The sequence below is a fragment of the Crocodylus siamensis genome, chromosome 6 (assembly GCF_052110815.1).
Source record: "Crocodylus siamensis isolate JL-2025a chromosome 6, ASM5211081v1, whole genome shotgun sequence".
Taxonomy (NCBI): Eukaryota; Metazoa; Chordata; order Crocodylia; family Crocodylidae; genus Crocodylus; species Crocodylus siamensis.
This window is the reverse complement of record NC_143400.1, coordinates 62,961,720-62,988,853: the sequence shown is the minus strand read 5'-3', so window position 1 is coordinate 62,988,853 and position 27,134 is coordinate 62,961,720. Positions and strand designations below refer to the sequence as shown.

The 27,134-nt window shown below is 43.8% G+C and overlaps 1 protein-coding gene across 5 annotated transcripts in view; it reads left to right on the top strand.

Annotated features, from left to right (window-relative positions):
* SPHKAP (SPHK1 interactor, AKAP domain containing) overlaps positions 1 to 27,134 on the top strand; it is a 123,267-nt gene that overhangs the window by 82,085 nt on the left and 14,048 nt on the right. For 4 of the 5 annotated variants that reach the window (XM_090053329.1, XM_090053328.1, XM_090053330.1 and 1 more), the window contains exons 4-7: positions 11,813 to 11,872; positions 16,147 to 16,281; positions 22,663 to 22,918; positions 23,223 to 27,030. In XM_090053329.1, coding sequence (XP_089909455.1) covers positions 11,813 to 11,872; positions 16,147 to 16,281; positions 22,663 to 22,918; positions 23,223 to 27,030 — 4,259 coding nt within the window. The remainder of the gene's footprint in view (positions 1 to 11,812; positions 11,873 to 16,146; positions 16,282 to 22,662; positions 22,919 to 23,222; positions 27,031 to 27,134) is intronic. The other variant, XM_090053331.1, reaches the window with a different exon arrangement.

Here is a 27,134-nt window from a genome sequence, read left to right as displayed (position 1 = left end):
GAATTTTGTGGAGCATGCCTTATCCAGAATCCGTCTTTCGATTTGTGTACAAGATACGGCTTTATAAAAGAAAAGGGATATCAAACATTTCTATAACATCTCAATCCTGCTCCACTAGAACTAATAGCAGTTTTACCATTAACTTGAAGGAAACAAGATTGGAACAAGAGAAACATTTAAAAAAAAGAAATACTGGCTTTCAGCACTGGAATTTTGACCTGTCTTTAATATAAAGCGCATGTACTTCTTTTTCAGAATATATAATTTGATTCTTTTTTCGTAAAAGAAAAATCAGTAAGCTAGTGTTTGTAAGTAGTTTTAAAATAACAACCCAGCATGAGATGAGGGCAACCAGATTTTGCAAATAAGAACTATGGTAAGAGAATAATGACAGTGAGGCACACCCAAGGCTGGAGTCTCAGGGTGGTATATATTCAGGATAGGGAAGAGGATTAGCATGTTGAAGTATTAGGGTATTCCCTCACTGACTGTGTCCAGATGAGTGTGGACGTTTAGTTCCCTGGGGAAGAGTAGTGGTGGCGCGCATTGCACCCCTGCTACTTGTCCCTAAAAAACACATGTACCTTGTGCACTTTGGCACACGGCAAGTTACCCAATGTGGGGTAACAGTGCTGGCCCTAGCAACCTTACCTGGGGTCCTGGGGGTGTCCCAGAGCTGCAACAGCAGCAATTGTGCTGCGCAGAGCCTCTGGGTGGCCCGGCTTCTCTTTTGAGCAACACGTGCTTCTTGTGCGTGTGTTGCTCCACCTTTTTTCCCCACAGATTTTTTTGACCTCTGGATAGGGTAAAAAAAACACCAGAAAAAAGGCAGAGCAGTGCACACATGGGCAGCATAACTTTGCAACATGGAGAACATCTAAATGTGCAGTATGGGGCACCGCAGATGTGTTTGCAGTGCCACAAACCTCACGGCCACACTCATCAGGACACAGCCACTAAGGTCAGGACAGTAGGCCTGTGAAAAGCGGCTAGTATTCAATTCAGATTCAGCTGATTCAGGGAACAGTGATTTGATTCGGTGATTAGAATCACTGCCCTGATTCAGTTCGGCCAAATCTCCGAATCACCCAGGCCCATCACATGCCCCTCTCCCAGCCTGGCAATGGCTGCCCCACCTCCCGGCACTTGTTAAAAAAAAAAGCCCCAACTTACCAGGTGCTGTTGGGCAGGGGGCAATTCCCACTACCCTACATTGCATGGGGGGTCTCTGCATGAGCCCTCCAGTCTCCCACGGGTGCCCCGCCCAGGCCAGCTCTGGCCCTTTAAGGAAAAATAAAAACCAAAAAAACCCTGGGACTCACTGCTCCTGCTGGCAGGGGGCAATCCCTGCTGCCCCCCATGCCACATGGGGGGGCTCTGCGCAAGCGCCCAAATTCCCGAGGCTGCTGCAAGAATGGTGAGTCCTGGGGCTTTTCTTGGCTTTTTTTTTCTTAAAGGGCCAGAGCTGGCCTGGGCAAGGCAACTGTTGGGGGCTGGGGAAGCTGGGAGGAGGGGTTGGGGGGATCATGCAGAGCCTCCCATGCAGTGCGGGGCAGCACCCAGTGAGCACCGGAATGTACCGGAATTTAAAGTACCGAAATGAGGAGGGTTGGGGGAGTGGGCGGGAGTCAGGGGGGCTGGCAGGGATCCCCTCCCCCAGCCCCCCTACCCTTGCCCCTAGTACTTATCAGTGCAGAGTCAGCTGCAGCTCCCTGCTGCAGCCACCAGAGACTGCCCAAATCATCAGAGCACTCTGAATCTTTTCCAAAGATTTGGAGAGCTTTGAATCAATTCAGACCTTTAAATTGGTCCCCTGATTTGATTAGGATTTGGAGATTCAGGTACCGAATCAGGCCGAATCTCCTCCAAATTGAATTACCACCCAAAGCTTCGCCCAGCCCTACAAGGCAGTATTAGGTTTCAGGCCCAGTTCAACTGAGGTAAAAGGTATTAGCCCAAATCAATCCTTGGAAAAAGCTTTTAATTAAACGGGAATTAACTAACTCTGACCTAAGATCACTCTCTTTTCCTAATCTCTACAATTAACATTGTTTTTCAAATTTGATTATATTCCAGAGTCCACTTACCCTATTTTGAAAGAAGTCTTTCAGTGAGCATGTTCATATGCTTATCAAGCCAATACAACCCAATACCTGCACCAAATATATTTCATTCCAACTAGGCAAGGAAAAAACAATTGTTTCCAGGTTCCATTTTCCCCTTCCAATACTTTGAATAAACTGGGCATGTATACTCTATTGGATCTTCTAGAGTTTGACAGTATTGTAAGACCAGTAAAATAGCAAAAAGTAAATAATTTCTGGTGTATATTTCAGCAACTGTTGTGGCACTAACTGCATCTGTTCTGCAGTTGCCTTTAGCTTTACATCAGCAAAATCCACTCGAGTACAGAATGCCAGGAGATTGCAGTAACTAGGTAATGTAATAAATCAGCTTCTACGGAAGTTGAACCTTTCAGTGTATTTGGATATAGAGTATACAGTATTGTTCTAGGTGTATATATAATAAATGCACTAGGTTATTTAAAAAAAATATGAAGAAAATGAGATGTGACTCTAAATAATGGATATACCTGCACATGGTTCTGCCTCTTCCGCTGAGCTAAATATATACTATGCGCTCCACATGCAACAGAGCTGAGAATTTCACTGTGCAGTTGCTTGGTAAAGGCATACTTTTAGTTTGGCAGCTTATGTCCCTGTTAGGAGAGACAGTGTGCAATTCAGGTCAACAGTGCAACACAGCATCAGTACTTAGGCATTCAGTAAATGGCACAAACAGTATTTGCCCACCCCCCCCCAAAATGTTTAGAACAAACACACACCCCCACAAGAAAGAAACTGATCTTTCATTGGTTTTGTTAATGATATTCCTACTGAATACAGTCCAGTATCAGACTCTTAATATACTGAGACAGGGTTTAGTATAATCCCAAGAAAGCAAGCACCTAAATCACAGATTTTCCTATGAACCTGCCTAAGAAGAGAAGAGATGAAGGCATACATTTCCACCTGGTTTTCAAAAGGTCCCTGATATATTTGCTGACTTAACTACTTTGTCCCTTCATAAACATATTTGTGTATGCATGTTAATACACACACACACACACACACACACACACACATATTTTATATACACAGACATATATTATTATATGGATATTTGCAAAGTTTAAATTTGTATTTGTTAAACAAAAATCAGACAGCAGTATTTTCTATTGTTAATACAGCTTTTACCAGAATACTACACAAATCATAAAATCATAGAGAATTAGGGTTGGAAGGGACCTGAGGAGGTCATCTAGTCCAACCCCCTGCTTAAGTAGGTCCATCACCAGATAGATCATTTCAGTCAAAGCTTTGTCTAGCCGGGTCTTAAAAACCCCAAAGGATGGAGCTTCCACCACCTCTGTGGGTAAACCTATTCCAATGTTTTACTACCCTCCGAGTGAGAAAATTCTTCCTAATATCTAACCTAAACTTCCCTTGCTTACTGAGACCATTGCTCCTTGTTCTGTCATCTGCCATCACTGAGGACAGTCGCGCTCCATCCTCTTTCGAACTCCCCTTCAGGTAGTTGAAGGCTGCTATTAAATCCCCTCTCAGTCTTGTCCTCTCAGAACTAAATCAGCCCAGTTCCCTCAGCCTCTCATCATAATTCCCCCAGCCCCCTCACCATTTTTGTCACCCTCCACTGGACTCTCCATTTTGTCCACATCCTTTCTGTAGTGGGGGGCCCAAAACTGAACACAGTACTACAGATGTGGTTTCACCAGTGCTGAATAGAGGGGAAGAATCATTTCCCTTGATCTACTGGCAACACCCCTACCGATGCAGCCCAGTGTGCCATTAGCCTTCTTTGCAACAAGGGCACACTGCTGGCTCACATTCATCTTCTTATCCACTGTAACTTCCAGGTTCTTTTTTGCAGAGCTGCACTCAAGCCAGTCAGCCCCAGCCTGTACTGGTGCATGGGATTGCTCCATCCTAAGTGCAGGACTTTGCACTTGTCCTTGTTGAACCTCATGAGATTCCTTTTGGCCCAATCCTCCAATTTGTGTAGGTCATTCTGAATCCTAGTCCTACCCTCCAGCGTATCTACCACTCCCTCCAGCTTGGTGTCACCTGCAAATTTGCTGAGGATGTACTGTGTGCTATCTTCCAGGTCACTGACAAGCACATTGAACAAAACCAGCCCCAGGATTGACCCCTTGGGCACTCCAGTTGCTCCACTGGCTGACAACTAGAGATCAAGCCATTGATTATTACCCTTCTGAGTCCAATGCTCCAGCCAGTTTTCTATCCTCCTTATAGTCCATCCATCCAGCCCGTACTACCTTAGCTTGCCTGCAAGAAAGTTATAGGAGACCATATCAAAAGCGTTGCTAATATCAAGGTATATCACATCCATTGGTCTCCCTGCATCCACAGAGCCAGTCATCTCATCATAGAAGGCAATCAGGTTGGTCAGGCATGACTTGCCCTTGGTGATCCATGCTGACTGTTCCTAATTGCCTTCTTCTCCAAGTGCTTAGAAATGGATTCCTTGAGGATCTGCTCCATGATTTTTTCAGGGACTGAAGTGAAGCTGACTGGTCTGTAGTTCCCTGGATCCTCCTTTTTGGCTGTCTTAAATATGGGCACTATGCTCTTCTCCAATGAATTGAGGCCTCTCCTGATCACCATGAGTTTTCAAAGATTATGGCCAGTAGCTCTGCAGTTGCATCAGCCAACTTCCTCAGCACCCTTGAGTTCATCCCATCCAGCTCCATGGACTTGTATATGTCCAGCTTTCCTAAATAGTCTCTAACTGTTTTTTTTTGCTCTAACTGGGTTTTTTTGCCACTGTTGGCTGCTCATCTCCTCCCCAAATTGTGCTGCCCAGAGCAGTAGTCTGGGAGTTGACCTTGTCTGTGAAGACTGAGGTGAACACTGACAAGTGCAAGGTGATGCACTGGGGGAGGAAGAACCAGCACCATACCTACAGGCTGGGCAATTCCCTTCTCGTCAGTGCAGAGGCAGAAAAGGATCTTGGAGTCATCACTGATGCCAAGATGAACATCAGTCGGCAGTGTGGTGATGCAGTCAGGAAGGCCAACCATACCTTGTCATATATCCACAGATGCATCTCGAACAGGTCCAAGGAGGTGATCCTCCCCTTCTATGCAACACTGGTCAGGCCGCAGTTGGAGTATTGTATCCAGTTCTGGGTGCCACACTTCAGGAGGGATGTGGGCAACATGGAGAGGGTCCAGAGGAGGGCCACCCATATTATCAGGGCGCAGCAGGGCAGGCCCTATGAGGAGAGAGGCTCAGGAACCTGAACCTGTTCAGCCTCCACAAGAGAAAGCTGAGGGGGGGATCTAGTGGCCTGTTACAAACTAGTCAGAGGGGATCAGCAGGCATTGGGGGAGTCCTTGTTCCCCCGATCGCTACCATTGAGTTGTCATTGATTGTGCTCTGTGCCAGATTCAGACTATATATAACGGTCACAAACTGGCAGAGGGTAGATTCAGATTAGACATCAGGAGGTGCTACTTCACTGTCAGGGCGGCTAGGGTCTGGAACCAACTTCCAAGCGCAGTGGTTCTGGCTTCTACCCTGGGGGTCTTTAAGAGGAGGCTAGACAAACACCTTGCTGGGGTCGTTTGACCCCAGTACTTTTTCCTGCCATGGCAGGGGGTTGAACTTGATGATCTGCTCAGGTCCCTTCTGACCCTACTAACTATGAAACTATGAAAAAAGCATTGAGCACTTCAGCCTTTTCTGCATCCTCTGTCACAAGGTTGCCTCCCACATTCAGGAAGGGACCCACATTTTCCCTGATCCCCTTTAAGAACCAATTGAAAAAAGGGGATTTTGTTCATCAATGCCAAGGTTGTCTCTGTATCTGGCTCCCTGGACTACTGACTGACAGGTCTCCAAGGAAGCGTACCAGAAAATAGCAAGAACCTGCAAGGACAAAATCAGGATGGCAAGATAAAGAACAAACTGCACCTGATGAAAGAGGTTAAAGACAACAAGAAGAGCTTTTGTAAGTATGTTGGCTAGAAAAGAAGGACCAAGGAAGCTGTGGGTCCCCTGTTGACAAGCCAGGGGGAACTCTTAGCAGAAGATGTAAACAAGGCAGAGCTACTCAATAGCTACTTTGCCTAAGTCTTTACAAAAAAAAAATCGAGCTGCAGCCAGACACCTAATAAAGACTATTAGGTGATAAGGGATAAGGGAGGGGATAAGAAGTTGGTGGATGTGGCATGGGCCAGTGGCTTGCTGCATAATCCAGGGACCTTGGGCCCCAGGGGCCATGGTGATGGGACAAGGAGGGAGACCAAGAGCTGAAACTGCCCCAGTTGCCCTCCAGCTGCCACAGCCCAAGCTCCTTTCCCACCCCCCTGCGGCCCCTTATGCCCCCACTGCCTATCTTATGCACCAAACCCAGAGCTAGAGTTGTCATTGATTGTGCTCCGTGCCAGATTCAGAGCTGCAACCCTGGCATGAAATACATGGTGACATCAGAGGCTTCAGAAATACATGGGGCATGTGGCAGGAGCTGGAGCCGCTGTCACTGCTACCACTTTATGCACTGGGGTGGGAGCTGATGCAGCTGCCACTACTGGAGCCACCTCATGCCCTGGGCCAGATCCAGCCCACAAGGAGCCTAATGGTCCAGAACCACGCCAGGACGTGGGGTGAGTTTGACACCACTGATCTATACAACTACAGTACTGCATTGCTACAGGGTATTTTTAAATATTTTATAGTTTTGACATTTCCATTTTCTAAGAATAAGTATTTCTTAGAAGCTAGCCATGCGTAAAACTGGTGACAGCAATGCATTCTGCTGGTTGACATCTTCAAGCAGAGAAATGTTTTTCTATAAATTGTAATAAAAGTGGAAAATATATGTTATTTATTGTGTTTGGGTGGACTTACATTATTAAAGTAAAATACGGTATTTTAAAGAGTACAAACCATTCTTCTTTGCATTTTTTTGATTCACACTAAGAGGACTGAATCTTTCCATCTGCTATGCTGGCTGTTACTACAGATGGTCATATTCTGTACATATGGTATGTGCATACATAAATTGAAAGCAGTGCTTCAGGTAAAACCACACACACAACATGAACCAGAATGTCTAAGTACAATATATTGATGAGAAGTAGTATTTTAACAATTTCTTATGTTTCTGCGTGAATGTTATAGCTCTTGGAAGTGAGGGAATATATATTTTATTTCTATATATACTATTTCCCTAAACAGTTTCATCCAGTGCTATTAAGTAGATAGAGTTTGGATCTAAATCTGAGTTAAGTCTTTTCTGTGGTTTGAATTAGAAAATCCTGAATCTGGAGTGTAATTTAGGTTAAGATGAGGTAACACAGAACTCTTTCAAACTGTTGTCATGAGATTTCTACAACATATAAAATAGGAGGAGCTAGCCCAGTTTGGAATTACTGATTTGGATCTCACCCAGCACCAAATCACAAAAGGCAGTTCAGAAAATAGCCCTCCTTCCCACAAAAAAAAAAAACTGAAGGGGCTTTGTGTATAAGGTTCCAGTTTTGTCAATTTTGTAATGCACCATGCAAGCACACTGTTGGTAGTTAAATAATGATTAGAGCTGGTCATCTGACAATTGAAAAAACCCTCCCTTCTAGGTAACACAGGTACTTTCCAAGTATAAGCTTACTAAGTAAAAAATGTTCTGCTAACTGTGGTAACTGCAGCGCCTGGTTAAGGCTACAGAGCGCTCATGTGCCACTAAGGTAAAAATACTTAAGCTGTTATGAATATGTAAGACCCACCCAGACTCTTAAGCCATGTCACCCCAAACCAAGGCTCTATAAACTCCTTTATTTTTATTTCAACCAGTTGATCAACCTGTGTAATTTTTTCTAGTTTTCCCTGTCCCAGTTGCTGTTCTCACTAGGAAATGAATTAAAACTACATGTTATAATGAGTATCTCTCAGACTATTTCTCCAACTTTTATATCACATACTCCTTTTTAAGTTTGTTATACAGCTGTATATACCTACCTATGATGCTCTGTTATGGATAATAATGTAACACTTTTAAACCACACTGTAACTGCTCCAACAAGTTATTAGATATTGCAGATGTGTTCTTCTTTTTATCTTTTTTCTTTCCTTTATATCATTTATATTTCCCTTTTCTCATGCCTTCCCCTGGCTTACCTTCTAGAAGTTTACTGCATGCCCCCAAGGGTATATATTCCCCAGTTTGAGCAGCGCTGCTCTGAACCAAAGCTTTTGAAAGCAACCACATCATCCAAAGTGAGATTACCACCAAGGTTGTAAAACTTGGATCAACCCTGTATTCATTATTCTGGCAAAACTACCCTTTGTCTTAAAACTGTGGACTTAATCCATATCAGGAAAATGTGTGCTTTGTTCCATCCTATTCAGGAAAGCATTTAAATTTATGATTTTTTCCTGCTAGCTTCAAAATTCAGTGCTTTTTTATGGGGATGGACTATAGTATGTTTTTCAAGATAAATGTTTGCTCAAGACTTTACCTAGAAGCTATAGAAGTACTGCAGTATCTTTTTCCTGTGTGAGTTGGAAAAGATGAGTTGGTAAAATCTTTACCAAACGAAGAAGATGCTCAATCATTTCTCTTTGATTTCAGACGTAGTGTATAAAAATGGCAATGTTGTGTGCATTTGTCCTTCAAAAGCATCAACTTACTAAACAAAATGTGCTAGCTGTCAAAGGAAGTCAGCTACAGTAGTTGTCTTTGTGTTGCCAGAGTGCTCTGCTGTAGCCCAAGGCATTTATAAGTCAATTGGAATATTGTGCCATCTGATATATTCTACTTCTTTGAAAGCAGTAGAAGCAAACAGGACTGCAAAGGTACAGATACATTCTGGCAATACACAGAAGTATGATAACTGAGCAGATTTTGGTGTTAGATGTCGAAAAATGGTCAGTAGCTCATTTGAACAGAAAATCTAGTAAGTGTTCAGAGAAAGATATTTCTTAGGGTAGCAGCAGACATCGACAAACCAAAACCAATCAGCTGCAGTGGGACATGTCCTGCTTTCTGGGGCAACACGTACATCACCCCCTGTCCTGCATCAGGCCCTCTACCTAATGAGGGATAAGAGGAGATGTATTCCCTTTGCCTGGGGATTCCCCAGGTCTCTGCTGCCCCTTGTCAGGTCCTACACTGACCTCTGCTTCACACAGAGGCACAGGTCCTGAGGCAGCATGGGAGCTGGTGAATACCTGGAGCTTCATGCCTATGCATGAGGCACAGGCTGGTAAAGATCATGGCAAGGAGGCGTGGGTTGCCAGTGATTCTCCAGCTCCCTCATTACCCCTGGTGACCCATGTGTCTGCTTGAAGCACAGGTTAGCACAGGTCCTGGCAAGGGGGTGCAGGGCAGTGTGGGAGCCAGGGAATTCTGTAGGGGCCCATGCCTCCATGCTGGACCAGCACCAAGTTCTGCCCCAACCCTACGTTACCCTTCAAAAATTAAAAGCACCTCTGAATTACTTAACAAAAGCTTCTGGGGAAGTTTTCATAATCTTCCATGGGATTTTAGTTGTACAATATATACATAATGATAACTAGACTTCCCAAGTGTGAGATCCAAGCCAAAACCAAGACCACGCTGACCTCAGTCATCAAGCTCTAGTATGCCGATGATGCTGTAGTGTGTGCTCACTCTGAAGCAGACCTTCAGACAGGACAATGTCTTTGCCTTTACCAAGGCATACAATAAAATGGGACTGACACTTAACATTCAGAAGACTAAGGTCCTTCATCATTAAGCTCTTAATTAGCAGTTCCCAGCTCCAGTAATCGATATTCATGGTGAGACTCTGGAAAACACTGAGTAATTCCCATATTTCAGAAGCCATCTCTTGCAGAAGTCTAATATAGATGAAGAAATTCAACATTGCCTCAAACGTGCAAGGGCAGTCTTCAGATGCCTGAAGAAACGGGTGTTCAAAGATTGCAACATCAGATCTGAAACCAAGCTCATGGTTTATCAAGTAGTAGCAATACCCCATCTTACTCTATGGAGCTGAGACATGGACAAAGTACAGGATACATCTTAAGCCACTGGAGAAGTACCATCAACGCTGCCTGCAGTGATCCTTCAAATCCAGTGGGAAGACAGCTACCAATGCTAGCTAGCGTCTTCTCCCAAGCAAACACCATGAGCATCAAGGCAATGATCATCTAATATCACGCAGATGTCTGACTCCAGATTCCTTAAGCAAGTTTTATTCTCCCAGCTTAGTCAAGGTATATGCTCAAGAAGAGGGCAGAGAAAGTGCTTCAAGCATGTCCTCAAAACTAATGTGAAAAAATGCAACATTAACATGACTTTGTGGGAGACTGTCACCCAGGACCACCCCAAATGGAGGAAAAGTCTGCTACAGCCATCTCAGTATTTTGAAACGTTATGACAAGAACAGGAAATGGAAAAATGGGAGTGGTAAAAACAGCGTGTTAAAGACCAAATAAAAAACCCAGAGCCACCCACCTTGCACAGAAGCCTGCCTAAAATGCAAGTCTATCTATCCCAGATAGGCTTCATCAGCCATCTTTGGACCCACAGATAAAACAATCATCCTCGACTGCAAGGGATTGCCAAATGATGAATGATAACTAGATTGTGTGAATGAAAGCCTGAATCCTGCTAGTTCTTTACTAAAATCAGTTCTAGAAGTAGAAAAAGAGAGGGGAGGGGGAAGCAAGGTTATAATTACAAAGCACTGATGATTTTCTTTACATTGAGGAGCCTGTTTTAGCATGCATTTCTTTATGAAAATGATAGCTCTGACTGTTCATAGTATGAAACATTCCCTGCACATTTAGGTTTAAAGCCTCTTAACATGGGTTGTGCTATACACAGTGTTTAACTTAGACCAAGGGAGTTTGCTATACCAGATTGGCCAGCTATTTTAGGATGAAAGATAATTGTTTGCATACCTTTTGATAAGCTCTTCTCCATGAAAATCTCTTTGTTAATAGCAGTGCTGGACAGAGTAACTGGCCACCACAGCATTCTATTTCCAATAACTCCTTGCCCAGGTGAATCAGAGAAGCCCCATCTTACTAATGTGCATTTTAGTCCTTTGTGGGAGTCATGCTGCAGGAAGTGTGGAGGAACAGTGTAGCAACAGCAGTTGCCTGAGGCATTCAATATTTCCTATAACTTTTCCTATATCCATTGCATACTAGTTTATAGGGTAACTTTAGCAATTTGACAAAGACAAGTAAAGTGTCAGAATAGATAACATAATAGCTCTTAATTCTCTTCCTTTTTTCCTCCTTCATAATACACTGTACATTATTGCTGAGTGGTTGGCCATTTGACCTTTTTGATAGTTCTCCTTGTTTGATGAAATGGTGTCATGTGCAGCCCTGAGTGAGGAAAATAAATTTAAATGCATTCTAAAATGACTTGCTAAATTTTCTAAAGTAATGATCCTTACCAGGGTGCTTTGAGATCCTTTCAAGCATGCCATATGGTGAGACAATGTTAGCAAGTTAGGTGTGCAAACATGAATCACAAGATAAACCGATATATTTCAAACAGGAATCCATAGTGTTAAAAGCATTCTAACCTGTTGTGGGGGGGGCGGGGGTTAGTTCCTTGGAACAAAAAAAATGCTCTATTATTTCCCTGTAGTCAAAAAATGAGTGAAAATTAAGAGCTGGCATTTTCCAAGGGGAGCCTTGAATCTAAAAGGTTCAGAACTACTATAGCAACTTTAGAGGCTACCATTTTTCTCTGTCTCTTTTTCCAGGTTTGTTTTGTGAATCTAGATGCAAAGAAAGATGACTGCAGTGATGAGCAGTTAAAACAGGTAAGAAGATTTATAAGCTTTATTAATGTGTATAGCACTCATGCTGACATCATTCACAAGGTATCACAAGAACTGGAGCGAAGCCTATGCTCTATTCCTCAATACAGTTTTCCCCTGTTTCCTGCCCCATTCTCACCAGGACTTTTGCATCTATGCATGGATCTAAATTTTACAAAAAGACCCCTTTTCTAATAGAGCCTGAATCAAAACATCAGATCTGAATCCTTCCAAGCAGCAGCATTTGAAATCTGGATTTGACTCCACATCTACTATTTGTGACCTACATCCAACTCAGATAGTATCTACCATAAAATTGGGTTTTAAATTCGTAATGACTTGCGAAATGACAGGCTTGTAAGTGGACTTCCTCCTAAGCCTTGGGTTTATTTAGAAAAACACTTGTGCATGTGGTATAGTAGTTATAGGGTGTAATTGTTTAATTTGACGTTCTAGTACATAAAACAACACTGTTGAGGTCTTTTATAGGGATCCTAGAAAAGTAGATCTGGAAGGGAGCTCATAAGGTCATCTAGTCCAGCTCCCTGCACAAGGCAGGATCACCCCTGACTAAAAACCATCCCTGCCATATGTCTGTCTGATATGCTTTTGAAAGTTTCCAAAAATGGAGAATTCACAACTTCTCTAGGTAGCCTGTTCCAATGCCCAATAACTCTCATAGTCAGAAAGTTCTTCCTAATCACCAACCTAAACTTCCCATGCTGCAACTTCAGGTCATTGCTCCACAGCCACAGAGAAAAGCTTATCTCCATCCTCTCTATAGTCACCCTTCGGGTATTTGAAGACTATTAGAAAATCCACGCCCCCCCAATCTTGTCTTCTCCAGGCTGAATAACCCTAGTTTTTTCAACCTTTCCTAATAAGCCTTGCCTCCCAGGCCCCTAATATTTTTTGTAGCCTTGTTCTGCATTCTTTCTAAACTGTCCACATCATTCTTGAAGAATAGGGCCCAAAACTAGACACAGTACTCCAGGTGAGGTCTCACCAGTGCATGGTTGCACCTTACTAAAATTGCACCATTATGAAAGTTACACTTTAAAAGCATAGCACAAATACGCTTTTAACTTAAACCTTCCCTTACCCTTCCCATTTCTATCATCCCATCGAGGCATGTATGACAAGCATCCGGCTACCAAGGTGAATTAAGTTTTTGGCAAGTGAATACATTAGGGGTTCACTGTCCATTTGCAATGAGCTCCTCCATGAAACATGGAGAGTGGTTTGCTGAGGTAGTCTTAGTTGAGCGATAGTGGGGCCTAATTGCCTTCTGATAGTGATTCATTAGCAGGAATTACTTTCACAAGAAATTCTCTGTATCCTGGAGCTGTGAAGATGCAAACATCAGAAATATGTACAGCTTCCAGAACAAATTATTTTTTTCTGTTGAATAAGCTGTTTAAATGTGCACACCAGATTGAGAAGTTTAACATCACGACATCCACAGAAGTTCTGGATTATGTCATGAAGTCTGGGGAATAATTGTTGTTGTTTATAAAGAGCCCATATTTATTCCATATTGTTAAAGACCTAACACTGTATCAGGTCATGAGGACTAATGAATGACTAAGAGATTGTTAATAAAGGCTAAATCTGGATATCTGTTCAAAATCCAAGTCTAACATCTTTCCCAGTTGTACAGTTGGTCCAATAACAGCTGTCAGGTAAGAGATATCATTGAGAAACCCCTGCTTCTTGCAAAACCCAAGTTAAATATACATCTTTTCTTTGCAAGGATCTGGGAATAGAATCCTCTCCCACAAGCAAAACATAGCTTTGGAAACACTCCACGAATGGATGGGTTTTCTCCAGGTAGTCTATTCACTGGTCCCAGCGCTTACATTGCCTTAAGCACACTGCTCCTCATAATTCCTCTGCATGGTCACTCCGTGGGATATCCCATGCAGCACAACAGATACTGTAGCCTTAGAGTCCCTGTGTATGTAGGCGTTCTTCAGTCTATAGAATTTGGCCTTTTAGAAATCTGGTTTCCAGTATATATACAGAATGCTTGAGAGGTATAAACAGAGAAGACTTCTTTTTCCTCTATTGGTAGCATACATTTAAAAACCTATAATACCAAAATGGAAGTCTGCATTTTCTGTCAGCCTTTAGAAGAGAAGCTTGTCCATCTAAATTTCTATGCATAATTTATAATATAGGTAAATGCAAAAGTGGTTTGTAAAAATACTACTACAGAGGCGTAGTGAGCTCACTGGCACCCAGGGTAGGGTGGGGGGATTCAGGAGCATGCTGACCACTGTAGAAGGAGTAGGATGTGAGTAAAGGGAAGGCAAGAACGTTTCCAGCCTAGTATGGTCACCACTGCTGGTGCTGTAGCAGCATCAGTTCTGCTCTAGTTGCAGCAGCTCTATGTCCAGGCTCACTGGGAGCCAACCGTGGTGCCCCTTTTGCTCCCTTCTTCCCCCACATATACGTAGTGGGATGCATCTGCTGTGACAAAGGCTCTTTGTGGGTCAGGAGCACCATTCTGCTCTCTCCACTAATGCCTCCACTTACCCCCTCCCCACTGCCAAGTAACACTATTTAGTGTGGTGCTGCCTTTCACAGTTCCTAAAGCTGGGCAGGGGCAGAAAAGGGTTGCCCTTGCCGTGGCAAAAACATCTGAGGGCATGATTCTGACTCCCTCTCATAGTCAGAATCCAGGGCTGGTGTCCTACTTTCCATGCCTCCAGTTCTTAGTTATGAATTTAAAGAACTTTCTTCCTATGTTTTTCCTTTTCATTTCAAACAGGGAAACAAGAGAGAGAGAGAAATTCTAAATGTCATATTTTCCAACCCAAGTAAGCTGATAAATGTAGAAACTTAAGTAAGAGAAAATATAGTCACCTAAAGAAATGTGTATAACAGAAAGGTTATAATTTGAAAAAAGAAAAGGAGATTTTTTTTCTGCTAGACTAAAATGTCAGAATGAATTGAAGCACTGAATTTAAGTTATGTCAAATATAAATACTTAGTCATACCAAAGATCAATCTACTGAAAAGTGGATTGTTCCCCAAAATTAAACTGGATTTGCCAAGCCCAAAAGTTTTATTATATCTAATTTAATTTACTCTAAGGAATAATATCAGCAGTATAAGCTTTATCATTTTGAAAAGGTAAAGCATAGGATTGGATGCTGAGATCTGGATTACACTCATGATCCTGCAAGTTGACTCATCATGTGCCTTTCTGTATAATGCAGCAACAATAATTCTGACAATGCAGTGACAGCCTGCCTTATAGAGGTTTGGTGATGCTTAATTCCATAGTATTCATAAAGCATGGCAGGAAGGTGTTATGTAATCATTTTGGGTGGGTTTTGTTCAGTGTTTGTATGATGAACAACAGCAAATTGTGATCCTGGTCTAGGACAGTGCCCAGGATACAACAGCTCTACAAAGTATCATCATCATCATCATCATTTATCCTAAATTTGGTCAGATTTATTGTGTGTCTTGTAAAACACATGCCAGAGAAAGCTGGTCTCTTTTCACATCCCAGACAGTAACCTATCAATGTAGCCTGCGGAGCATCTTAAATCTAAGACATGGTCATTCCATCTGTGTATTAAATGCATTATTATAATTATGCCAAAAGCATAATGCCAGATTAATCTGACAGGACAAAAATCAGGGTCTCATTCAAGTAAAACTAGTTTCTTGCTAATCATAGGGCTAGGTAAAAACTGCAAGATTTGGCCCATAGAGAATTAGTGAATCTTTTCCTGCTGTATAGGCTAATGCTGTACAGTGTGGGGGACAACCTGCAGCATAAGTACTACTAGTGGCACAGACTTCCTCTGTTTGTGGCATGCAGCAGCTTGGGGAGGGGACAGGCAGTACAGTGGCAAATAAGACAGGAGCTCGGGAAAGATTCCAGGCTGATTTCTCGCAAGAGTGCCAAAAAATTGGCCCCTACTGCTCCCCCACTCCATACAGTGTTCTTGGTCTCTTAATAGAAAAGCCAAGGATATTGATGCATGTGGAAACTGAACTACTTTATCTCAAAGTGATCGTGTCCAGATTGCACTTGTAGGGCACTGCATGAATTGTACTACCCTGCTGTAATTGTTTGATACATAAATAGAGGATTTTCATGTTCAGCGCTATACTTATTCTTTATTCTGAGTATTAACTTTACTTTAGAATGCTTTTTTAAAGGAGTCCCTACAAACTGACCTTAATGCTCATGAGTTTGACAGCATGACTGACTTGAATGGAATGGCATTGCCTCAAACCTATTTTTCATACTGCAGAGATTGATCAGTGTCTCTCCAAATCTCCCAAAACTTATCAGCTCTATGAATGTACAACCACCTAAAGAAAATGAAATAATCCTGCTGAGCGGACTAACATCAGGAAACCTTCAGACTGATTTTGAAGTTCCCCAGGTAGGAATTGTAAATTAATCTTTAGGAGCATATTGCGGTCATTGGGGATAGCATCCAAAATTTGGAGAGGGAAAAAAAACAAGCTGAAAGTACGTAGCTAAATATCAGCTTGAGAACCGCACAGGTATACACACATCAGGTGAATACATCTGGTTCTTTAAAATCTGTACAATTATTTAACTAGTAGCCCAAATCCAAGAAACAGGCAGTGAGGAGTCAGGGATCAGCCTGCCAGCTCTCTAAATGCCATGGGTAACTATGCAGCCATTAATACTACTTTAAGCTACATTAACTGTGTGTCCTTTGAAAAGGCAGGCAGTGGTGGTAAACCTTGCGCAGGGCCAGTGGGCCATTTGGAGGCAGCAGGAAAAAGAGATGTAATGCTTTATTCCTGGTGGAACAAATTAGTTCTACAGATTTCCTTTTAAGTAAAGTCTTCCTTCTCCCACCACCTTCCGCTGTGCTCCCTGGTTCCTTCCCCAGTCCAGGTTTTCTTACAACGCAACACTGAAAAGAACTCATAATAGGCCTTTAACATCCCTTAGACTGAATTCTGTCTGGAATTCAGACATTCATGAGCACACGCAGCAAAAGAATGGAGAAGTCCTAGACTTAATAGCCTAAGTGCTGTTTCCAGGTTCAGCCATCTTGTGTTTAGTTTCTCTGAGCCACAAAAATAAAGAGCTAGCATGGTTGGCCCTTTGTTCTGATGATCGTGGAGCATTCTGCTCAGCAATGCTCTGTATGCCAAGAATCCCATAATTTTCAGTACCCCATAGAGAAAGGAGGAAACTGGACCTATAACCATTTTTAAATGTACGCCTTGGGGATGCTTGTACATGTGAGGGTCATCGTGACGTATACATGATGGAAATGTAATTTGTGTGGCTTAATGGCATCATGCATTACACGTGTGCCAGTTTTGGCACTTTTAAATGACTTTGCATCATTGCAAACTAAACTACATTTGGATGTAGTTTAGTTTGCAACATTGCAAAATGCAATGATGCAGCTGATAGCTTGCCCCGAGGCCATGGGAGAGGTAGGCAGGCTCTGTTGGAAAAAACAAAAAAGTCAGGCCCCTTGCCACTGCTGCCTTCAGCAGGAATCTGACTGAAGTCAGAAACAGTGGGGGGCCTGATCCTTTTTCTTTTCTCACAGAGCCTGCTCGATCCCCCGCAGCCAGGAGGTAAGCTGCCAGCAGGTCAAGTGGCCCGTGAGCTGTGGGAGGCCCCAGTCCTTCCTTGAACAGCAACAGCACTCCCCAGGGTTGCCCCAGTGGGCTGCTAGTGGGCTGGGGCTGCCCCAACTCAGAGGCAGCACCCAGACGGATCCAACTCTTCCCCGAACCCACTGGGGCTTCTAGCACTCCATGCACTGTCCCTGCCACCTTCCACTGCCTGAAAGCACCTGGAAACAGACTGGCTTGCCCCTGGGGCAGTGCAGGGAAGCAGCAGGAGGGCAGCTGGGTGTGCTGGCAGCCAGAAAAGGTGGCAGGGATGGTGCGTGGGGCACTGGAAGTGCTGGCGGGCTCAGGGAAACTTCGGCTTGGCAGGCTTCCAGCGCCCCATGCACCATTCCCATCACCTTCTCCAGCCTCTAGCACACCCAGCTGCCCTCTTGAAAAAAATTGAAAACCCACCATTTCAGTTTACAGGGCATAAAATAAACCTTTGGGAATTAAACCCCCATCACATGTACAAGCACCCTGGAGCTCTAACCACTTACTGTGGTGAAACAATGTCTTTTTGCTCTACCCTTTTCCTCATTATAGTTGCTGGCTGTGCCAAGAAGAGTTACATGTTAACTCAATATATTGAGCCTGATTTTAATATTTTTCTTCCAGATGTAAATCAAGAATACTTCATAAAGTCCATGAAGTTATCTTGAAGTAAAACGTACATAAATTAAGATTAAAATTAGGCCACATATCTCTTGTTTCACTGAGCTACAAAAAGCAGGTCCAGCTACAACATTCTAGTGAAATGTGCATGCACATAAATTATCAAGACGCTGGCCCTGTAGTCTCTGTACTACGGAGATCATTGTATTTCATGTTGCACTGATGAACTTTTAAGAGAAAAACTGGGTGATTAGATTGTACTTGTTTTTTATACTTAATGGCTGTGTGACACAGGCCTATTTGTTGCTTAAGAGACTGTGGGCCAATGCCCACTAAAAAGCATACTGAGGAAGATGGATCTATGGACTGACCCAGTAAATGGCAATTCTTATGTTCTTATGGCCGCATTTAAAACATAAAGTCCAGCATATTTTAAACAACAAAGGATTTGGTTTTGCAGCTAAGGGCAGACCTGCAATGAGAGGTAGGGACTCCAAAAAAGCCCAGGGCTACTTGGTAGCCTATGTGAAGTGAGCTTGCTGCTCTTGATCCAGTTTTCAGAACATCAATAAGAAAGTATGCACATCATAAAACAGTTGGCACCCTTGCTGCCAAGGCTGTTGGAAAGGCCAAAGCTAGAGTATGACTTTGAGATCTCATCCAAGAATTATGTTTTCCACATCGAGGTGAGGTGAGGTGGTGTACTGGCAGTGAAACACATGTAGGTTGGACTGCCTCGTAAGTGGATTTCATTCTTCACTGATCAGTCCTTTCACATATATTAAATCTACACATGCACCCAGATGCCTTAGTTTCACTTTGGTTTCCAGTCAGTTTCACTTTCTAATCACCATACCAGGGTGTGCAATTATTTAGACTGAAGGGCCACTTAAGGCGTTTTGGTGAGCCAGCGGGGGAAGTGCTGACCCAGGAGTCAACAGGGGCAAGGGGATGCTGACCCAGGAACAGCCAGGGCCAGGGCCAAGATTGCGGGACAGTGACAGCTCAGGGCTGGGGCCCAGGACAGAGCCACAATCTGCTCTGAGTCCCTGCAACAGACGCCAGTTCCACAGGCAGGGATGTATGCAGAGCATATCATGGTTCTGCCCTGCGCCCCCACCCCACAATGTCACTGCCCCATGATCCTGGTCCTGGCCCCACCCACCCATCCTGCTCCTGCATGCCACTCCCTGCCCACCTGCAGCCCCATCCCATGTGCCCAGCTGAGCACAGTCTGCCTGCAGAGGTCCTGGGCCTGTCTCCATGGAGATCCCACCTGCTTCATCTGGTGCTCCCAGCAGTGAGCATGGGACAGACTGACAGCAGTAACTGGGCAGAGTGAGCCATGGGGCTGCCCGGAAGTTGAGTCCGGGTGCTGGGCTGATTCTGCCCTGCTTCACACCTGGGGATAGCAGGACCAGGCACAGGCACCACACCCCATGCTGCCCTTAATTCTAGGTTTTAAATTCAATAGCCCCTATATAATTAACCAAAAAATATGTCCATTAAAGAACCCCATTAAAGTAAAATTTTACTTTCTATTTAAATTCATAGTACCACAAAATATAAACTCATTCACAGTTTCACATTACTTCATTATTTTGCATTTTCATAGTAGTCTGGCTGCTTACAGACATTCATATTCAATGGAAGAAATTTCTTCCAGTAGAAAAATAGCCCAGGAGACAAACTGAACAGATGTTCCTCCAGCCTTCTGGCTGGAGAACTTCACAGGCAAACCAGGGGGCACTAGAGCAGCATTTCTCAACCTGTGGGTCGTGACCCAAAAGTGTGTCTCCAGAATATATGAAAGGGCTGTGAACAACCTTTAAAAATGAATTCTTTTTTAAAGGAAAAAAACGTGGGAAAACACGGGTTTCACCTTGCAGGCTGGCAGAGTTCCAGCCTGCAAAGGGCTGCCTGTTGCTGTGGGGAGTGAAGGAGGGTGATCAGGTAGGGGTTGCCATGTGCACATGCACACATGAACGTGGCAGCCAGGTGGCATGGAGAGCAGCTCCTGTGGCTCCCCACAAGTAAGGCTATGAGGCAGGGACAAGGTTGGGGCATAGATGATGTATCAGAGGTGTGGGGGGCACAGGCGACACTACCTGCCACCCCACCTCTTCTCCGGGGTAGAGCCGTGGCTTGAGGGGAGTGGTGGCCAGGTCATGGCAGCCAGGCAGAGCAGTGGTATGGCACACAAGCGGCTAGCAGCAGGAAAAGGTGAAGACCGCGCAGTCCCCCTCCCCACCATCCATTACTCCTTGCCCCTCGCACCCCACCTTCCTTGCACTGCTGGTGGCATGGCTTGCATGGGGGCTGCAGCAGCAATGAGTCTAGCTGCCCTACTAAACCCTCCCATGCTGAATCCTGCCCACTGGGCCACAGAGGCTCATGCCGGTTCAGCCTGACTGCAGCCCTGTGTCCACTATGGGTGCACAAATCTGGGGGAGCACATCCCTCGCCATGCCCCACACTCCCTCTCCCTGCACACCTACCCCCCCGCCCCACACTTTGGGATGCTAGGGCCTGGGGTTGGTGGGCAATGGGTCAGGAGTGATGGGTACTAGTGGGGTGAAGGGGTATGGGTTGGAAGTGAGGGGCACTGGCAGGGCCAGGAGGCTGTTTTCTATTTAAACTATTTACTGGGTCAGGGGTCAGGACTGACCATTGATGTTTCAAATGGGTCCTGGTAAAAAAAAGATTGAGAACCACTGCACTAGAGAGCTACTGACGCATTCGCTGGGCACTTTGGGGAACTATTAACAGCCTGTCCTCTCCCCTGCCTGGGAAGGGGCAGGCTATCAAGTGGCAAGTGCCAACTGCAGACCAGCTGAACTGTGGGGTGGCAATTTAAAGGCCCATGGTGCTCCTGGCCACTGGTTTTTAAATCACTGCTCTGCCGCTCAGGTGCATGATGGGGCAGCAAGGGGAAGCTGGCAGAAGGCAGCAAAGTCCCTTGCCTTTTCCCCAAACCAGGGACTGCCCAGGAAAAGAGACAGGGAATGAAGGCTGCTGCTCCTGTCACCTCCCAGTTTATGGGAGCAGGGAGCAGCTGCCCCCTACACCTTCTCAAGACTAGTGTGACCCAAGTCTTGGAAAGGCAGACAGCCTTTCTCCTGGCTGCACTCCCCCTGGTCCCCAGGGGTTAAATGTGTAAGGGACCAGGGTGTAGGTGGTCTGGTGTAATGGTCAGGCCACTGGGGGAAAGCAGGGGCCTAGAGCTGACTCAGAGAGTAGGAGCCATATTACAAAAACCAGAGGGTCTACAAAAGTCCAGGGTCAGGATCTGGGGGTCAGATGCCAAGTACCAATCCAAAGGGTAATCCACAAGGTAAAATCTGAAAACAAAGCCAAGCTGAGATCAGGAGCCAGAAAGAGATCTGCAGGAACATCCAAAGCTAAAATCCAGAAATAAGTCAAAAACCAGAGTCAGGAACCAGAATGCAGGAACAAGGAGCCTTGCCATAGCAGAACTGTTTACTGGCCTGCAAACCCAAGTTCCCAGCTGGTGTTAAATGGATAGGCAGCACTCCCAGCGGCCAATCGAGATGCTCACTGCTCCTGAACTGGGGCAGATTTCTTTAACTGAGGCTTAACTGTAGATGTGCCTGCTGAGGTAGTTGGGTCAGGGTGACCTGCCTGGTCAGAGTCCCTGACAGTACTTGGGCCCAGGCTGATCTGCCTGATCAGAGTAACTGAGAAAGGCAAGGGAAAGCACGCAGACATTCAGTCTCCCAGGAGAACCTCTCCTGGGAGTGATTTCACCCTGGTTGTGGCTGTTATTTTTCTCCGGGAGCAGCCAGATTTGCTATCGGGATAAAAAGCCTGAATGTCCGCACACTTTTGGTTTCTACCAGGAGAATGGTAATTCTCCTGGTGGAAACTGAAAGTCTGTACATAGACTCTGTACATTACACTAGAATTCAGCAACAGCTACTTAGGGTTGCCATTGTCTCTTACTGTGCAGATGTGCAAAACCTAGCATAGTGGGGCCTTGATGTCCACTGGAGCCTCTGGCTACAACTGTAATATAAATATTAAAAAATACTGACACAAGGCCAGGGAACAAAATCAAAATCAAAGCCATTTTATAGTATTAAAATTCAAGCTTTTAATAGGTCATCTAACTCAGCTGCCTTGTAATCTGCAGAAATAGTCATAAGGAGGAACTAAGACTGCCTTAAACTATTCCCTAAAGATTTAAGCAATATACAGCAGTGCATGTACCTACTGCAGAGAGTGGTAAACTCCATCACGGGCAAAAGTAGATAAAGCAGCATGTCAAATAAAGGACAAGAAACTGACTGAAAGCAGGACAAGAAACTGACTGAGAGGGTAAAATATGCATGTGATAAAGGTGCTTACACCTGATAAATCCTGATACAGCGTGTTTGTAACTGAAAATGTCATTTCAAACCATGTTACAAGCTTCTTTACAGCTGACTATTCCTGAGAAATTTATTGCAGGGGAAGTAAGGGGAAAAAACAGGACCTCATTTATTTAACTAACTCTTGGAGATTATTTTCTCCTCTAGTGTTCTTGGCTGACAGATGTCTGCTTGGTTCAGTGTGCAAGAGGGGACAGAAAAAACAGCACAAGCTGCATTATCTTTGAAATAAACAAGTTTCTGATTGGACTGGAACTTGTGCAGGAGAGACAGCTACAGATAGAAGCCAATGTCTTAAAGCCTGAGGACGATACAAACTGTTCAGTATCTTCAATCGAAGAAGATTTCCTCACAGCATCAGAGCACCTCGAAGATGAGAATGAGACTGATGAATATACAAATGGTAAATGCAATGCAATTTTCCACTGTTCTGTTACTGTCCATACTGCAAAAAACCTCAAGGTAATGCTCACATAAATTGCACCTGTGGGGTTATTTTCATGCATCCATGTAATTGCAGTTTAGAAGAAGGATTATGAAAAAAATAAAAATAATTTACACTTTTTAAAATCATTGCTCAAGAGATGGGGTAGACAGTGTCTGTGCAGCAGTCATGCAGTCCAAATCACTCTAGTGCAACTGCATTTTAGAAAGTGACAGATGGTTGTCTACTAATAAAAACTAATTATTGGGTTTTTTTCCCCTAGGCCATGAAAAACTAAATGTCACAGAACTTGTGTCAGATCCCAGGAAGCATAAAGGAAAAGGACTTGAGAATCTTCATTATAGGCAGGCCAGATTGCCATTTACTCTCGATAAGAATTGTGTTAGTACAGAAAATGTGGCTTCTGCTAAAACCTTAGGGAATTCAGAAGCAGCAGTGACTGTTGTGGCTGAAGACCACCTTTTACAAAGTGGGGATAAGTTAATCCAGCAACTACACTGGAAGAATGATTTAGCTGGAAGAGCTAGCTCCTCCCACAGTACTAAGAGTTCAGAAGATTCTTTAACAGGTGAGGTTGAAAATACTTGCCCAGTGTGCACCTCTGAAGATGCATCTCTAACCATAATGGCCAAGGAAGAACTGACTTCTCTGCATGACACAGTATCAGAACAAAACAGTAAAGTAAATGCAGAGGACATTACATGTGAAAGGAAACCTCACTCTCCTTTGCAAAATGAACGAGCAACTACAGGACAGTATGCTACAAACTTAGCAGAATCTGTTTTACAAGATGCATTTATTAGATTGTCCCAATCTCAACCCACTTTTATGGAGGAGGCTGCTGTTAGCATCTCCATTGGAAATTCCTTAAATTCAGCCACTTGTACAAATGAAGATGTAACAACATCCCGATCATGGAATGAACTTCCAAAAATTGTCATTGTACAAAGTCCAGACAGTTACGAAAATACATCAGAATGGCCTGGTTCTGGTTTTCCAAATCTATGCCATTGGTCTGAATCAGAAAATTCTGAAGTCTCAGATTACTTGGAGGAGGACAGTTCCAACGGGAACAGCCAGGGTGCACTGGAAGTGGCTTTAGCTTGTGCAGCTACAGTGATTGGAACCATTTCAAGCCCCAAGGCTGCAGAGAGATTCAAAAGAGAACAAGAAAGCACAGATTCTCAGGGCGAAATAGTTGATAATGAAGAGCTGCAGACAAAATCTTCACAAGGGCTTGATGGCTGTGCAGAGCTGGAATATTCATTTCCATCTGCTCTCTGCGGCATGACTCAAGTAGCAAGTGCTGTAGCAGTCTGTGGTTTAAGTGAAACAAAGGAAGATAAGTACCCTGTAACTTCAAGTGGACTCTTGTCTGCAGCTGAGGCCTCTGCAGCTATTACACTCCATTGTAGCATAGCCATAGGAAGCAGCATGGAGAAGCTGAATGATAGCATTGCAGAGGCACTCCTCAAAGAGGCATCCATAATTTTAACAAAGCCCAATACATACAAAAATATAGGAGACTTTATGGAATCCATCAATGGGAGAATTATAGAAACTGCCACAAGCCCACAGATTTCACATGTGGATGAAATGATGAGTGACGAACTTGCACAAAACCTATCCAACATCATTCTGAGGCATTCTGTCGAGGAAGTTAAAAAGAAGAGGCAGCTACACCCTAGACCAGACAGTAAATCAAATGCATATGACATTTTTATGGAAACTGCAAATGAACTGCTTTTTAATGTGATATATTTCACATGCAAGAAGATGAGCGATATTGCACAGGTTGATGAGTGTTCACTTCTCTTTTCTGAGGATTCAAGTAGAGAAAAAGATGCAGAAACAAAAAGCCAACAGACAACAGCTAATCAAGCATCACAGAATGCTCCAGATCACTCTAACCACTACCCGCTTAGTACCCCTTACAGTGCTACTGCTGGCAGAGACGATAGTAACATACCAAATACGAGAGTTAGTGAGAGTGAAATAGTGCCAAATAGCATGAAAAGTGCCACACTACAGTCAGACCTGCCAGGTAGAATCCGTGGGCAAAATTCACTAGTTGCAAGAACATCCCCCAAAAAAAGATATCTGAAAAGAACCACAAGAGATTGCTACAAATCCCCAAATCTGAGTAATAACCAAAAGAAAAAAGATCTCAGATCTTTTTCAGATAGAGATAACACACTTAGAGCCAATGAATGCAGACACCGTGTTCAAGAACAGCTGTTTTCTGATGCCATTGTGAACAGAGAAAGTCAGCATAAAGTTAAGTATGACAATGTGCTAAACAATGAAGTCCAAGTTAATGTGTCTTTATTAGGTAACCATATCTTGCTTCCTTCTCAGCCCATGCTACAGGTAAAACAGTCAAGGGATAAATACTGCATAACAGATTTTGCAGAAGAATTGGCAGAAACAGTGGTCTCTATGGCAACAGAAATAGCGGCCATTTGCCTTGAAAATTCAAATGGCAAGCAACCCTGGTTCTGTGCATGGAAAAGAGGAAATGACTTTCTGGTGACCCAAAGTTTATCATGCAGAACCATAAAAAGAAAGAAGGATACTCAACCTAATGGCTCAGTTGTTAGGAAGCACAGGCCACCTAGGCTTAGTGAGATCAAAAGAAAAACAGATGAGCACCCTGAGCTAAAGGAAAGACTGATGAACAGGGTAGTGGATGAATCTATAAACCTTGAAGATACCCCAGATTCTGTCAATATCTTTGCAAATGAAGTGGCTGCTAAAATTATGAATTTAACTGAATTGTCCATGGTTGATAATGTCTGGCAGGGTCCAAATCATCCGAGGAACAGACTTTACTGTGAAAGGTGGAGCAGAGGTAAGGCCTCAAGCTGTGAGAGCATACCAGAGGAGGATTCAGACTCCAAGAGCTTTTTGAATATGCTGGGCCCAATGAATACTTTAGGCCAGCCAGTGAGTCGGACCAGCTCTGTCTCCAAGCAGTCTAGCTGTGAAAGCATTACAGATGAATTTTCAAGATTTATGGTAAATCAGATGGAAAATGAAGGAAGAGGGTTTGATTTGTTACTGGACTACTATGCAGGGAAAAATGCAAACAACATCTTAACTTCTGCCTTGCAACAGGTAGCCAGGAAAAACGGCCACCTCAGCATAAGGCCTAGTTGCCCATCCAAGCAGTCTAGCACAGAAAGCATAACAGAAGAATTTTATAGGTACATGCTAAGAGAACTTGAAAAGGAAAATAAAGATAATTTATCTTCCACCAGGAGTTCAAGAGACTGGAGTAGCAGTCTGCTACCACCTCCTCTGCGAACACCATTTTGTTTTAGACAATCTTCTATGCCAGACAGCAGATCATCAGGGTCCAGGCTAACAGTGAATGCCCCAGTAAAAGCAAACTCTTTAGATGGCTTTGCCCACAGCAGTCACTTGGACTCCTTAAGCATACAAGTCAGTACTGCATCTTCTTCAGGTCTTTGCAAGTCAGATTCATGCCTATACCAAAGATGTAGGACTGACCAGATAACTGACATGTTAATTCATGAGACATGGGCAAGCTCAATTGAATCACTAATGCGTAAGAACAAAATTATAGTGGATGATACAGAGGTTACAGATCCTGATCAGTTTTCCAGTGATTCCCCACCGCATGTAGAACAGTATGCAAATAGACTGGCTGCAAATATTGTCGAAAGTGGGAAAACTTTAATTGCTGTCCATCAAGATTCATTTGACCATACAAGCAGAGAACATGTCACAGAAAACAGACATCTCCCAAGTGTAACACAAGGTCACTCAAAACCACCAAGGGACAGAATACATTTAGATGGGAAAAAAGAACATATTACAAACCCTGGATCCCCTGCTTTAAGCCACATAAGCTCCTTTCCTTGCCCAAGGGATGTCCCTTTGATTCAGATAGAAATTGATCAAAGAGAAGACCTGGATAAAGACCCAGAGCCATTAACTTCTAGTAGCATCCCCTGTGGAAAAGCTAAACAACATGCCAACAAAGAAAAGCCTCCAGAAGCATCTTCTGGGAAGCACGTGGTTTCAAGCTGCTTAATGAACAGCAGGTGAGTGACAGAACAAGTTAATGGTTTGCTTTCTTTTTAACTCTTAACAGTAAAAACCAGCTTCTAGTGGAGGAATCCTACCTTTTCCAATTTAAGAATACCTC